Source organism: Gymnodraco acuticeps, unplaced genomic scaffold (genome assembly GCF_902827175.1).
Source record: "Gymnodraco acuticeps unplaced genomic scaffold, fGymAcu1.1, whole genome shotgun sequence".
Lineage (NCBI taxonomy): Eukaryota > Metazoa > Chordata > Actinopteri > Perciformes > Bathydraconidae > Gymnodraco > Gymnodraco acuticeps.
The window spans coordinates 649,980-666,737 of record NW_022990461.1 but is presented as its reverse complement, the minus strand read 5'-3'; the positions used below and the strand labels follow the sequence as shown (position 1 = coordinate 666,737).

The 16,758-nt window shown below is 41.2% G+C and overlaps 1 protein-coding gene across 3 annotated transcripts in view; it reads left to right on the top strand.

The window, feature by feature from the left end:
- LOC117552565 (ephrin type-B receptor 1-B) overlaps positions 1-16,758 on the top strand; it is a 170,548-nt gene that overhangs the window by 52,708 nt on the left and 101,082 nt on the right. For all 3 annotated transcript variants that reach the window (XM_034226142.1, XM_034226141.1, XM_034226140.1), the window contains exon 3: positions 8,906-9,587. In XM_034226142.1, the coding sequence (XP_034082033.1) occupies positions 8,906-9,587 (682 nt within the window). The remainder of the gene's footprint in view (positions 1-8,905; positions 9,588-16,758) is intronic.

Here is a 16,758-nt window from a genome sequence, read left to right as displayed (position 1 = left end):
ACAGACAGACAGGCAGCAGCTCAGCCGGCATAAGGGAACACAGGAGGGAAAAGTAAAGGGAGGAAAGTGAAGAAGAAAGAAAGAGGCTGATTGAATGTAGATAATAAGGGTCAGAGGGAGGGAGATGGAGAGGAACAAACACGAGTGGGAAAGAGAGTGAGGGATGGAGGTGAACTTTGAACCTGCGAAGCTCGAGCTGAAATGGAATGAGAAGAGAAAAATGACAGTGACTCATGCTGGCTGTGCTTCAGCAGCCAGGTGAGAAGAGTGCCTTCATTACACGCACGCACGCACGCACATGATTTTGTTAGCCCCCCCATGTCACATTTTAGCCCTGAACATTTGTTTTCTAGGTACGATTGAATTTACATTCCAAATCATTTGAAAGGAAAACATGAACAAGACAGTAGCATCTACATATTTAGAGGATTGCAGTAGTTGTTTTACATTTTCTTCCTCCAACCTTTTCCACTCTCTTCAACTATGGATTTCCTTCCTGTGGATTTCCTCTCCATATTTCACATGTAACAATTCTCTTGGATGAATAAGGAGCCAAGGACATTTTTTGATTGTCAGGGAATAAATAAAACAAGAAAGGGATGAAACCATGGAAGAAAGGATGGGTATATGAGTCTATCCTTAATTTGGTATGAATTTGGTTTGCGAAGGAGTGGCTGGAGGCTGGCTGACTTATGTGTGTGGGAGTGATTGTGTTTTACCCCGGTACCTGCAGTTCCTGCTATTTCAGCAGTCATACAGAGCTGGCAGATATAGCAGTAAATCCTTTCATTCTTCTCCACCACCTTTATATCCACTCTCACTGTTTCCGTGACTTTTTTCCTGTTTTTCTTTACTCTGCTTGTCTATCTCAAAGCTCAGGCACTCTTTTTGCTCTAACCGATCACCAAATCCCCCCACTCTCGCTCCCTCTCCATGTCTTTGTGTCTGGAGGATAGGGCTGTCATGTGTCATGCTTTGCAGGGTTTTTACACACACACACACACACACACACACACACACACACACACACACACACACACACACACACACACACACACACACACACACACACACACACACACACACACACACACACACACACACACACACACACACACACACAGGCAAGGCCCCTTTGCTCCTAAAAGCCTCGATACCTTGCCATTCTCCTGTCCCCTGCTGACATGTTCTTTTGTGGTTGCTAAATGGCAACGCCTTGGGCCATAGGGGGCCACGTATCCTGCAGAGACAGCTTTCAATCTTTCTTCACTATTTCACCCTTTCTCTGTATTTCTTTCATTCCCTGTCCAAATTGTTAAATCATTCAATTTTAGTCATATAGCTTTTGTCCACTGTGTATCATTAAACCATTACTCTTCAGATTCGTGCTACTTTATCTTTGGGTTTATCTCTCTTTTGCCCTTCTTTCTCCACTTGTATTAAGTTAAGTTCCTTTTCTTTTCATACCTACTGGTGTGTAAGTGCACATCTCCAACGTCAACACACACACACACACACACACACACACACACACACACACACACACACACACACACACACACACACACACACCACACACACACACACACACACCACACACACACACACACACACACACACACACACACACACACACACACACACACACACACACACACACACACACACACACAGGGTCATGGTGAATCATTTAGTTGTCCTCCTTATCATCCTACACAATAGCACAGCATGGTTGCAGAGGCTGTAAGGTTTTAATACAATACTCACAGCTTTAGCCTTTTGCACAGGGTGACTCAAGGTAAAATCTGCTGAGGCACTGGCAGCTGCACTGTTTCTCTGAAGCTACCTGAGTGGGTGTTTCCAGGTGCATTGTGAGATAATAGTAACACAAAAATGGAATCTATTATCTGTTACTATAATATTAACCTTCTTTTTGGATTTAAATAACCTTGTTTAGTATATTAGGCTTTCCACAACTTTGACTGATTTACTTTCTAGGATGACTTATTCAGTACTAAGATGATTGTGTAAGAACCTGAGTTTCTTTAAAACGTTGTATACTTATTTTCACAAACCTACCATAATTGGAAGCTGACATTTATAATACTCATTATAGTTGAACATCACATTGATTCCACAATTCATGAAATGAGCAGTAGAATAAAAAGAGGATATTTTTATCTCAGATTCTTATAGCCATATTTCAAGCTGTCCTTTTTTTGTTTGCCAAATGTTGCAGTGGAATATATTGTTCAAATGTTTTAATTAGAAAGCTTCCAGTACAACATTCTTATTATTTTAAGCATCAGCTTTTTTTCAGTTTTCCCACAAACTATGTCAAGCCATCTTGTAAAAGCTCTGCCGCCCACACATTTCTATAATGTATGTTTTTGTTAATAATCAAATGCTCGTATTTTAAACCTTCTTTAGAAATAATTAAGCTAAAGTGCTTGCAATTACATTTAAATGTCATTCTTCTTGGGTGAAAACAAAGAGCATTTGTGTTCATTTCAAACCTGCCATGTAAATAGTAGAAGCTGCAATTATAACTACTAAGACATTGTCTATGAAGGCTGTGTTCACAAGCAGCTAATTTCAAAAATATATGCTGCTACAAAGCAACCAGCCAGTAATTGAAAATGCAAGTATTAATAATGACATTATAAAAGTTGGACGGAGGAGAGGAAAAATGAAGCTCCTGGGTGGATTGTTCACTTGAAAGGCTCAGCGTGAGGCCACATTATGTTCATCTCTTAGAGAAAAGGCATCAAAGACTACAGTAAATAGCAAATAATGTGTCAACACAGCAACATTTCACATGCTACACACACGCATTTTCATCAAGTTTGCTATGAAAGCCAAGTGTACCAAATAAACAAACTTGGAAAGTTTTCATTCATGCTCATCCACAACAACACAAACTTGCCCAGAACTTCAGTTCAATAAATGTATTGATCGCGGGCCTGGGCTGGGTTAGGGACTACATCTTCATTGTTTCTCATTCTGATGCAGACGGACAGAGTTATATTTGGGCTCAGTCAAACTGTGTGTCTGTAATTATAGAGTGGCTGGGATCTGGCAGGACTGGGAGTGTTTCAGACATCACCATTTCCTCCCCATCCATCACATTCAGCCAGGCTGAACTAGGCCACAGATGCCCCGCAAAATAATCATTCCCATGCAACTGAACTGACAGTGGCCCTTATTCAATAACACTGCTGATCAGAAATGATAATAGCAATCATGCCGCTGCATATTTTAGAGCTGTGGTCGGCTGAAGTTACAATACTATGAGCATGTGTCTTGTGTTAAAGCTTGTGAGAAAATAGATACCGTTTTTGTTACCAAATCAACTTTATATGACTTCTTGTCCATTTTTTTTTACTTCAAGAAACTGACCCAAAAGGTGGATATGCAAATATGCCCATTTGGGATTCAAAACAGTCTCGCAAAGAAAATCTATCTGGCTTGTGATTACCGACAGTGGTGAGCTTTGCAAAAGGAGAAAAGCATCTTTCAGCAGATGTATAACGAGTTCAATCCTCATCTCAGTGTTTCATATCCAGCTATAATCCACTGTCCTTCGGAGACCTTGGTCTTTAGAAATATGTCAATGTGAATTTCACCCACATGTGTGCCCCTGCTTTTTCTATTCTTCTCCTATTTTATCAAAAGCAAGCTCTTTAAATGCTGATTTATTCAAGCCTAATTATACAAAAATTGATTATATGAAAGTATACTTTCTATGAATAACAAATACTTTCATTATTGAAATGTCCATCCTAAACCTGTTGTAAGAAAAGCAATCTCCTGGTTTTGTCCACCTAGGTTTTACTCCTGCGCTGATAGAAGAACAGACATCTGTTTGGTAGAAAGTGCTCACAAATATTCCAGCCATTTCTCTTGGGGTTACATATGTAAACCCAAAACCCTAGCCATAATGATGGAGGGAAGACTATATAAACAATCCATGGGGACTATCCTACAGACTGTCTATTTGAAGGGAAAGCTCAAAGTTGACTGCTTTAACCGTAAAGTGCACACATTCAGTTGTAAACCTTAATAGTAGAGTGTTTGGCCATTGCTGCTGTGTACTAGTTAATACACCTGGCTTTGGATGCTGCTGTAAAACATATTCTCAGACTGAGTAATGGGAGTTTTGATGGTCGCTCAAGAGACAGTTTCCAGGCGCTCATCTGCTATTTGCGATGCCATTTTGTAGACCTTTCTGGGCTCAGGAGCTTTAAATGTGGAAATGCTCTGAGCTGCTCCTCATCCATCTGTGTTCAGTATGTCTGAGCATGTAGCTCTATTAAATATGCTGATGGATTTAAAAAGCATTAAGTGAATGGAAATCCACTGAGAATCAGAGAGCGGACTTAAGGTTAAAGAGCAGCCCAATAGATGCTTCTATATTCAAGCCTCTGTCTCGCTTAAATTGACTGCCGTTGACTTCTGAGCTTAAAGTAACCAAGACATGTCTCTATGTAGTGAAGCCTGAGCCACAACCATACCTATTGCTGCCAAATGTTTTGACTGGTTTGTATGATTGAGGCTAAAGTTACAGTACATCAGGCCAGAGGTTGTTATGTTCTTACTTTATTCCTGAATTTCATTCTGTGCCAACAATTGGCCTCTTTCCACCAAATAGTGACTGGAAAATCTGGAGCAACAGGAAATTCCAGGAACTAAATCTTGAAAAGGAAACGTGAAATGTGCATCTCTTTAAAAGACCGGGGAAAAAAACAAATAATGATGATCTGCTGAATAAAAAGGTGTCTTAGTAAACAAGTTGTATTAGCGTTCAGGCTTTCATTCGACTAATCCGCAATGATCAGCTGTGCAAAATACGCCACAATAGGACATTTCCCATTATAAAGTACAACTCCAAGGTCAGGGACATTTGGAGCTCAGGAAGTGTGGCACAGGAACTACATTAAGATCAGGTTGCTTTAGTTAAAACTGCAACACCTGTGCTACTAAAAAGGTTTTCTAAATGAGTCTGCTTTCCTGAAAAGGTTAATGTAGTGGAAATTAGTTACATGACCTTCTGTCAGGACATACCTCTTCTCCATAGCTTTTGTTATGTCATGTCAACCATGACTGACATCTTGCAGCATGTGTGGCGCTCCTGTCCTGTTCCAAACAAGCCTGCTGTAAATGACTCATTCGTCCAGTCCATTTCTCAATAGTCCACAGGTGTGACATAAATGCGCTGAAAGGTTATTCTCGGTTCTGTGATTGGGGTTCTACTTGTCCCCAACTCACTGTTGGATGCTGCGGTCCTCTGGAGCAAAACGGTGGCCATCTAAGCGGCTCTGTGTTATTTTAGCCTTTGAAGGTAATGGCAGGAGATCTATGTGATGAATGGCCTTTATGAGGGCAGAGTATCGATGGATTGATGGCAGAAAGCTGAGGCTGTGGGAAGTGGAACATCAGCCTGAATATATTACCGCCCCCTTCTCCTTGATTCCTTTCCACTCTTGTATTTTTCTTTTATCCATCACTCTGTCTCTTTCTTTCCTCTGCCCTCACTTCTCCAGCTCTGCTGTCTGTGACTGGTCATTAACACACACATTAAGCACTCTGTGAATCCATAGCTCCTCCATCTCTTTACTATTGCCCATAAAACTGAGCACTGCAGCCATAATGACCCACACAATGGCCACACTTGACTATCAGGGTTGGGGAAAAAGTGCCTCCTATGTAACTGGCAAAAGCTAAGCTATTAGAGAAGAATCAATGGGTACATTATGTTGGCATATAAATTAGTGTCAAGAGGCTCTCAATATTTGTTGAGTGTTTTCTCAGCAAAAAGTTTGCGTACAGTGAGATTTGTGATGATAAAATATAGAAACAGCGATGCAGGAATGTGTAGCGTAAAACTAATTGAGTTAAAGCGGACTTTATAGAAGCACATAACAGTGATGTTTGTCACTCTCTACCTGGCTGCTGTATTATTTTGGGTTTGCCATACTGCAATTATAAATCCTCAGCCTCTACTGCTTTATGTTTTCTGACTGCCACAAAGAGAGTATTATTTTTTCCCAGGGACATATGTGCACTAAACGCTGCTAATATTTAAATGATATAAGCCTTCCGTGCAATACGAGGGGAATCGTGCAATTTAATTAATTTATTATTTATTTATGTACATATTCCCTATCATGTCTTTTTAAGTCCCATTTATTGTTTTTATTGTTTTTATAGTGTCTTGTTGTTTTTATAGTGTCTTGTTGTTTTTATATTGTCTTGTTGTTGCGTGTTGGCACCTTGAGTCTATTGTAATTTCGTTGTACCTGTACAATGACAAATAAAGATCTATATATTTCTTATCACCTAAACTTAAGGGAGATCTACAGCAAATATAATGTGATGTGGTTTCACTAAAGAGGACTTGGGAACAAAAATATACTGTAATCGCACCTCAGTTTCTCTCCCACATCTTGTTCACCTTGAGCCGATATGAATGATACATGCCTTGAACATACAACTGCGCTTGAGTCCATAATTCATCGACTTTATATACAAAGTGCAGGACTAACAGTGTTTTTTAAATACACAAATCCTTGAAGAGGAAATGGATGCAAAGACCAGGGAATTCCATTATCAGCAAGGTGACAGGTGATGATGCCTTCCCTACTCTGGCAAGGTCAGAGAGATGTCATGGTGTAGTGCATGAGATAGATTTGATTTAAATGATGTAAACGGTTTGCGGGAAAGGCATAGAAACAGAAATAGAAAACCTAGGCAGAGAGTATTGATGTGACTGCAGGGCATGTGACTGCAGGGCATTATGTAGATAGTGTTTTTGCTTCTTAAATGCATGCGTCACATGCATTACAACTCTAAATCTCAGAGTAATCAAATGTTTAGAAACCTACGGAAGCAGAAATGTAATGAGCAGCCTCAAGCCCATCAGCAGTAAAAGAACAGCCAGCAAATCAATATGTGGTAACCATCACATTATAAACAGGAGGCATTAGATCAAGACAAATCACTTTAAGCATATAAGGAAACTCAACTGCAAAGTTTAATTTGTGCACCTGTAATAGTTTTAGTTTCCTTTGACACAATGATGACTCTGAATATCTACCGATGAGGAAATAAGAAAAAAATGCAGTTTATTATTTTACGAGCCAATGAATTTCTGGACAGATTTCAGACGGGCATTATCGCAGACGCCCCGGGCATCTCTCTGGCGTGAAATATGGTGGTCATTTGGCTAGACGAGGAGCGGTGAGGACCCCCTCCTAGACTGGAGCACACGGGTGCAGAGGAGCCTAGGGCTGGCTGTATTAATGAACAGGCAGTGCTGAAAGGGACAGGTTCCTGTAATGCTGATGAATGGTCATTACAGAGCAGAGACGAGAGAAGAGAGCAGAAGGCGAAGAGAGTAGGGGGGAGAAGAGTGCAGCGAAGTGAGCACTGAGGGAGCAGCGGTGAGAAAAGGCTTTAATTTGCACCTCAGATTTCTGTAAACTCGTTTATCATGTCAGCGGTGTCACTGTTCTCCAGGTGTCTTCTCCCCCTCCCTCTTTTTGCCTGGATCAAAACATGCTTGTTTGTCTCCACATATCCTTCCTCCAAATTGTATTTATCATCCTTGTTTGTGTACAGTGTATCTTCAAACCCCAAAACACCTACATATATGAAGTGTCACATCATTTTTATGGACTCATCCAAGATTTCTGAATCTTTTCCATCATTTGGCTGGTTGTTCAGGCTGTATGTGGAGAGTTCATGTGTTCACCTCTCCATTAGGCCTGATTGAGCAGCTGGGACTTTAAAGGTCAGAAGAAGGAGGAAAGACCAGGAGATATATGCTTCATATACATGAACTGACTGGAGGCCTACTTACTTCACATAGACCTCATTACCTTCTTCTAGCCTACAGCTGTTTGGATCATTGGGAGGGGGCGTATTTGGGGAAATGAGTCCGTCAGCTGAGCTTTTGCTTAAAATAGTAGTAAAAAGAATAGCCTTATATTACAAAGAGTGAAAGTGACATGAGAATAAATTCTTCCCTCTACCTCAACAAATACTCTTTAAAGTCAGTGTGGCTTTTAAGTGACTGTCGTAATGCATATGGCTCATGTCTGTTTTTTCAGTCTGCTCTAAATCTGTATGCCAAAGTATAACAGACATTCTCATCTGAAAGCGAGCTTCTAGACAAGCATCTTTTGATTTCAGTAATTTATCTTCCAAATTCTTAGTGATACCAGCCAAATGGTAATGGCACATTTTCATCATACTTTTGTGCACTGAGTGTATACCCCAAGGGGCTTCTGATGCTCATCCAACATACTTTCTGGGTCACACCTGCAAGAAATGGCCCGCAGTGTATTTCAGTTCCGTCCGCAGGCAAATGCCTTCCATCATACCGGCTCTTGGCTGCCATGTACCAGCCCCCGTCTATCTAATTATAATTCAATAGTGCATAATCTTGAATTTGTTACACACCATAGTTTATAATTCATCAGCTCTGTGCCTAGCCACGCACAGCATAGATGGCAAATAGCAGTGCATCCAAAGTAATTATGAGGTTTATGCTTATAGGGGCAGTACAAATAGTAAGGCAGTTGCACGTATTTGAACAAGTCGGCAAAGTGGTATGTTTTGCTGTGGCTGCTCCTAAATAATTGTTTATAATTCAGGAAAGAAGGATATTTGTGTATTCTCAATGGTTGAATAAGCCCCAGAGCACAACAGGCTGAGTCCTTACTGTTAATCCAGGAAGTATAGACTCAAATGTGTTGCCTTAGGAAGATCACTGATGTGTGTACCAATGCTCTGTAGCTCAGTCAACATGAGCTCACTCGATTAAAACATTTGCAACCCATTCTTGTCACCGATGATTACTAATCAACCATTTGTACTCTTCTCTTTCCTTCTCTCTCTGTAGTGGGAGGAAGTGAGTGGCTACGATGAAAACCTCAACACAATCAGGACCTACCAGGTGTGTAATGTCTTCGAGCCTAGTCAAAATAACTGGCTCCTCACCACCTTTATTGATCGTCGTGGAGCACAACGCATCTATGTGGAGATTCGATTCACCGTGCGTGACTGCAGCTCCATCCCAAACGTCCCTGGCTCATGCAAGGAGACTTTTAATCTCTATTACTATGAATCTGATGCTGTCATTGCCACAAAAGGCACCGCCTTCTGGATGGAGGCCCCTTACCTCAAGGTAGACACCATTGCTGCAGATGAAAGCTTCTCGCAGGTGGACTTTGGCGGACGCCTGATGAAGGTCAACACAGAAGTGCGGAGCTTTGGCCCATTGTCTAAAAATGGCTTCTACCTGGCGTTTCAGGACTATGGCGCTTGCATGTCTCTGCTGTCAGTCAGAGTGTTTTATAAGAAGTGCCCAAGTGTGGTCCAGAACTTTGCAATCTTTCCAGAGACCATGACAGGGGCTGAGAGCACCTCTCTGGTAATTGCAAGAGGAATCTGCATTCCCAACTCAGAGGAAGTAGATGTCCCGATAAAGCTGTACTGCAATGGAGACGGCGAGTGGATGGTTCCTATCGGTAGCTGCACATGCAAGGCAGGGTTTGAACCTGACAACGGCAACGTCTGTCGAGGTAAGTCTCGAGATACATTTGTCATTTACATCCTATAGTTGCTTTTCAAAATGACTTTGATAGCTGCATGCCCCCTACTCATAAATGATTTTCTTTTCATCATTCACTCTCTCTTAAAATGATCGACTACTCATAAAAACGACAAATAAGACAGGTGACAGGAATTTGAGCTATTTTAGGCTTTCATAACACACAGCTTTAGCATACCTTGCATCACAGCTTTTTGCATCATTGTAAAAGCTGAATTGATTGTGTTTTATGTGTTTTTTTTAGCATGATGTGCCGCGCTTCTTCTTTGATCACATCCACCTCTGGCAGAAAGGCACATTCGCATTGATTTTTAATCTGTAGCGAATGCCAGCCTTCTGTGCAGCCTAGTTTACAGATGGCAGGAGGTTTGGTTTTGCCTCAGTAGGATATGCCGAAGACTGAGTTCTGAGGAATAGAAAATGGTACACACATAAAGAGGAAGTTCATCTGGGTTTTCGCTTAAAGCCGTCACTTGCTCTCTCTTTCTGTCTGTCCTCTAATGCACCTTTACTCTCTGCAACCTGGTATTCTCGCACACACACAAATACAAAAAGAACATTTGCTCAAGGTGTCTGATGATAATATGAGTGGCTCGGGGCTCTCAGTGTGACGCAGTATTGGTCGGCCCGCCTCTGGAGGTTAGCTGGAGAGTGTGTGGAGCCCAGATAAGATTGATTGACGCACATCTGCTCTGATCAATAAAACAGATATGAGAGTGACACTTATCTACAAAGCACACTGTGTGTGACTGTGTTAACTGTATCCTTCTCGCATTGCTCTATGTCCTGTGCAAAACTCTCCCACACACACACACACACACACACACACACACACACACACACACACACACACACACACGCACACACACACACACACACACACACACACACACACACACACACACACACACACACACACACACACACACACACACACACACACACACACACACACACACACACCTTGACTAAGATAGAAGGACATTCAAGTGAAAATGATAGATACAATTCAGTTGCCTTTAGTTAGCTCATTACTGGCAGTCATCATTTCACATCTAACTTTGCCATCTCATCTCAATACAACTGTGCTTTACTTTGTTCACAGGTAATTTCATTTTACATTACTTTGTTTCTCCTACAATGTGTATATTTTGCCGCAGTGCAAGGTACATTTAATTTACATATTTGAATAGCAAACATGTAGTCTAGCCCCCACCTTAGGAAAAAAGTATTTTGGTTCATTATGTGCACTCAAATCTTTTAACAATAGCAGACTTTTTTTAATCTGCTGTGAATAATTTTTTTCCAACTGTTCGGTATTCTAAATCATTTCAGCATCACAGTGTTTTAGAGACATTTTCAAGCTGAAGTTTTAAACTGATGAACACAAATTCAGCTGAGTATGAGCACTGAACTTAAAGAAGCAGTGTGTTATCTGAAGTAATATATGTTCCACTATAACATATAACTGCATTGGGTAATTGTATTTGTATTCTTATTAAGTATACTTTTATCTAATAATACCAACATGATGAAAGATGACGCAATTACATAAACGTTGGATTGACTAGCTCCATTTAGACCAGTTTTTACTTTATGGCTATATCATATATCATACCAATATATTGTATGTTGGTTGAACATGTGAGGCAAATGTAGAAACAGGAATATTATATATCAAATGAGCAAAATAACCTAGCCTGTCCTCAAGCAAACACACCTTGAGGCTAAAATGAATGAATATGTGTCCCTTCAAGCTTATTTGATGCTCATCCAGGTCTCTTATGTGTCTACTCGTTATCCATAGAATTTCCTTTTTTTCTACCATTATTTCCCTCAACCTTCTTACAGCACAGTAATTAGAGCCTAACGAAATCCCTGAGTGTTGCTAGAAGGCTTGTTGTGGCTTGTGTTAGTGGGGGGCATTGGCACTGTAAACAACACAAACACACATTGGCAAGTACACATACACGGTTTGCAAACTGCACTACATAAACTCTTTGAACAGACGAAAGCATGTATATATCCACTAATACCCACAATCCCCCTGATTTCCCACAGTAAGTACACTTCCTGCTGTGTTAAGTTTGACATGTCTCTCTCAGACAGAAATGTAGCATTGTGGGAGGTGCAAAGAAGGAACGCAATGAGAGCAATAGGGTAAGGAAATCTGGAGGGAACATTTTATTTGGATTTATTTATTTGTTTTTTAATTTATTTATTTTGTGTCGAGTTCAAGCTACATCAAGAAACCACAAACCATTTATTTAAGCATCAGGACATACACAATATAGAAAAAGAGTTAGACAGAATAACAGAAAGAGATGATGTTGCTGTTTTTATCTCTCATAACCAGCTTACTCTCTGGAGACTCATATGGAATCTGTTCTCCTCTCATCGCCACCGAGAGGTCCCTCCAATAAAAGCAATCCAAACCTTTTATTTTCCACAAAGACTCTTTTCATGGGTTTGTAATCCATTATTTAAACAGGGAAATCTAACCTTAAAGTGCTTATGGAAGCTGAGTACGATGGGCAACCAATCAATTCGGGGTTGGTGCAATAACATAGCCTCAGCATTGGGTCTGAAGTAATTGCCCATTATAGATGAAGTAACAGTACAATAACAAATAGAATATGAGAGCACACTGACATAATTTCACTCATTGAGAGCAACATGAGAAGGAAAGTTATTACAAGGAAAGGAAAGGCATCGTGAAGCACATAGGGAAATCAAAACGTGAAAACAAATTGTTTGTTTTGACAAATGCAATAAGCTGGTACTGTTTTACAATATTGTTAGAATATATTATAGGTAAAAGTGTGCATAAATGTTTTCCCTCTCAACACCTCTTTTGTTGGATATGTGAACATTTTCCATTTGATGTATTTTCTTTATGCTGGGTGAGAGCTGATACAGCTGCTGTGTCAGTCAGTCACTTTTTAGATGACAAATACACAAAAGTAAGTCTTCGTTGTTACGACAGAGAAATGTAACCTAATTGCAGTTGTGTGTGCTTGTGTGTGTTTGTTTGCACTGTGTCAGTGTGTGTGTAAGACTCCCTGTACCTGATTGCGCTTTCTCTAATCTATATGTTTTAATTAGTGACAGGTAGTGTGGCGTGTGTGTGTGTGTGTGTGTGTGGCCTCCTGTCAGCTGGGCAGAGAGACCATGTCGAGTTGTTGTGCTCTGTAACGATGATGCCAGCATGCCATCCTCATTACCTGCTCCCCAGCTCCCACAAGCCATTTGAGTCTCTCTCTCTCTCTCTCTCTCTCTCTCTCTCTCCTCTCTCTCTCTCTCTCTCTCTCTCTCTCTCTCTCTCTCTCTCCTCTCCTCCTCTCTCCTCTCTCTCTCTCTCTCTCTCTCTCTCTCCTCTCTCTTTTCTCCTCTCTTCCCCCTTGGCTATGTAAGCAATCTGCTAAATATTTTATTACCTCCCTGTTAAATTGAGCGGAGATAATACAAATAGCACCCCACTACCTCGACCAACGCAAAGCTTTTCCTGGGTGTGTTCTGCTCAACTTAAGTGTCTAAGAAAGACTGATTTGGTAGATTTACTGAACCCTCTCTGAGTGATTTATAGAATCACCTTTATTAGGTTTGCTTCACATCCATCTTTGCATGTGTTTTTTCACAATATCATATCATAATTGATCATTTTAATGTTCCTCGTATTATCAAATATGAAGTGATTAAAACTCCCATGTAAACTAATTATTCTGACTTTGGTCTGCCTGTTCATAATTTTGCTGTTTTTCTTCGCTGATGAATGCCTGCCTGTAGTCCATAAAGCTGGCAGTCTTATGCTATGCTGGAACTGGAAACTGTGATAAGGGCAGAGGAGTAAAAGCTTTAACATTGAGGGAGCATTGTTTTAGTTATTGATTTTTTGCAAATATTTGATTGAAGTGAAATACGATAATAAGAAACGTAATGACAAATATTATAATCCGAAATACTTTCTGTTTACTTAACCATGAAACTCATGGAATCTAATGCACTATCCATGATGATGTATTTATTTCTCACCAGACCAGTCCCATATTCCTAGTATGAATCTTCTCATATTTTCTCTCACCATTAGGCTTCGGCGGGCTTTTGACACTGGCACATTAATATTACAAATATTCAAATAACTTTATTTAACATTCAGCAGGCTGACAGTGGCAGCAGGAGATTCACAGCCCATTGAGCAAGTGCGCTTCCCTGGGCTAAGTGCCGATTCATCATGGCTGCCTTACTCCTGTCTAATGGCTGCCATCATGGGGCGTGAGCACACACACGCACATAAACACACATATCTGGCTCAGAATAAGTGTTAGTTATTTCGCCTGTCCATTTAAAAATTGTAAAATGTAGTGAGTCACATTATTATATTATCAACCCTAGCCTGAATAGTGAATATACCACTATATAGTCATGGACATGGTCATAGTCATAGTCATAGCCAGCATGGACCTGCTGGCTTATTTTACTGTTTTAAAATGTTATCCAAAACCCATGGTGAATTTATTTAAAATTAAGCTTTAGAATCTTTGGTTCCACAGAGGATTTCATTACTCCTTGTCTCATCTGAGTGTAAAAGATCTGGCAGATAGTACCCACACAGGTCCGGTAAGCTATTAGAGCCAATTCCAGCCCATTTGGCCTTGTCTACTTCCGTTCCACAGGGTTTACTTTATTTGCAGAGAAGCATCCATGTGTACTCAGCAGCACACACTAAGTCACCTTGAAGCACAATTAAGTAAGTGTCCGACTCTTCCTGTGCCTATTAGTCGTATGGCAGTGAGGATCACTGTGATGAAGACGGGGGAAAAAAAGTAGTGGGGCGGAACAGAAGAAGAAAAGCTGTAAGAAAGGGCAGAGAGTGAAATACTTCTTGTTTCCATAGCTCTCAATGGGCTGAATGGGGGAATGGCAGAGCGCAGTGGTGAAAGAGTGTGACCCAAACAAAGACTCTTTGAATCTAAGGCCCAAATAGAATGTTTGTTATGACCCCAAACACAGATGCGCTGCTCTCACTGCAGACTGAGTCAGCCCCTAATAACGCAAGGGGAATCCAGAGATTGTGTTCACACATAATGGAAATACCCACCACACACAGAGCTGTTCTTATCCCCTATGGAGGGACACATACTTTGAGTCCTATTATTTTTCAGTATCTCTGTCTTTTCTATCAGCCACTGCTTTTTTCTCTAACTTCCAGTCCCTCACAGGCCAGGTTTTTTGTGCGCAGGCCTTTTCTTTCACTTGATCTTTCCCCTAGCTGCTACACAGGAAGGTTTTCAAGAAGCTCCAATTCAACCCAACATCTTTTCCAATCTGCTTTGCCAAATCCTCTTCAGTTGGTCTTTTTCTACCTCTCAGTCTCAGCCCTGTTTTCAGTCTGCACATGTCTATGCCTCTCCTCTATCGGTGATGGACACAAGGTGCTGAGGCCAGTGAGGGACACAGAGACAGAGGGAGACAAAGGACCCCTAACATTCAGCAGATGGCTGGTGCTCTGCTTAATTTGCCCATGTCACCCTCACTGGCCAAACACAAAAGGCCAGTACTACAAGGGGCTCCACTTCACCCCCTCATCCCAACCGTGACCCCAATCAATCAAATCCGTCAGCATATGCTTTTAAGTAACGATTGCAAGTTTAAGAATCATCAATAATGATGTGGAAAAGTGTACGTTTCTATCTCTGTGTTGCTGCAAAAGTTAAATGTCAAGAGAAACATTAAGAGAAACGTCAAGCTAAGAGCAAAAAAAGCAATACGACTGTCATCACTTTAGAACTTTTTTGCCTCCTGAACCAGTCTCCTTTTTTCTCTCCTCTTCCTTCTCTGGAGTGTGCTCCGGCAAGCAGTAATGAGGAGACCTGGTGTGCCTCTCCACAGAGCCCCCCTTGGTTTAGAAAGTACTAACACCCCCCCTCTCGTCTCTCCCTAATTTGTTGATTTCCTCTCTGCCTCCTCACTGTCCATCAATATTCACTGTTCGGCTAATAACACAGCCTGGCCTGTTTGGTTTGACAGCAGAGGGACACATTTCACTTCTAGAAAATGTCTCATCCCTTCCTGGAGGTTATCAGCAGCAGAGTGATGGATGTGGATTAGTAAAAGTTATGTTGGGGAACTTGTGGACTGACGATCTTATTGGAATTGAATGGCAATTAAACGACTAAAGTCGACAAAGCAACCAAGAAAAAGGTGGTGGTTTTCTATTACAGGAGTAGAATGAAAGGTCAGTTACCCAAATGTACAAAGAACATACATATAAGTCATTTCTAGTTATGCAGAAATGCATGATTTTAACATATCAATCCTTGTAATGTCTTCAAATGAAAAACTGTCCATATAAACGTCAAAGTTAAGACCAGCGCTTCCGCCAGGGGGGCGTCTTGCGGTTATTTGACAAACAAATAAATAATTCGAGAGGAGATCGAGTTGTTATCGCTTGGAATGACGAAAATGAAAAAGGACAAGGACATCCCTCTGTTGGAGGGGCAAAGGAGTCTGGTGGGATTATGTTTGCCGCCAGCAAAGCGTGTTCCTGTGACGGATAGTGTACTGCCGGCGAGCCTTGACGGGGGGTGCTAGTGGAGCACGAGCGTGAACTGCGAGCGCCGGAGCCTCGCAGCGGCGAAACTGAGGCTCCGTGGTAAACTGTGGTAAAATGAAGAGCCGTTTAGGAGCCGAAAGAGCCGGCTCTTCTTAGTGAGCCGAGCCAAATGATCCGGCTCACTAAAAAGAGCCGGAATTCCCATCACTAATACGTAAAGAGATAGTATCTATCAGGGCCGTAACCATGGAGTCAACATTGGGGGGGACCAAAAATTAAATCAAAATTGGAATACCAATTTCCTGCCATTCTAAAGGAAAATATATAAAAATTCACTAACATATGGGATACTTTAAAACCCCCAGGGGGCAAAAAACAACAATATTCACGAAACTGTGTCTGTGGCGTAGGAAGCATCCTCAATGTGGGTGGGACAATTCGATGGGGAGTGTGGGCAGGTGGTGGACCTAACCTCCTCTAGGGGGGTCCGGGGGCATGCTCCCCCGGGAAGATTTATTTTTAAATGTTGAAGTTAAATGCATCAATCTGGTGCACTTTGAGAGCAACATTAGGGACTAAATCCATGGAT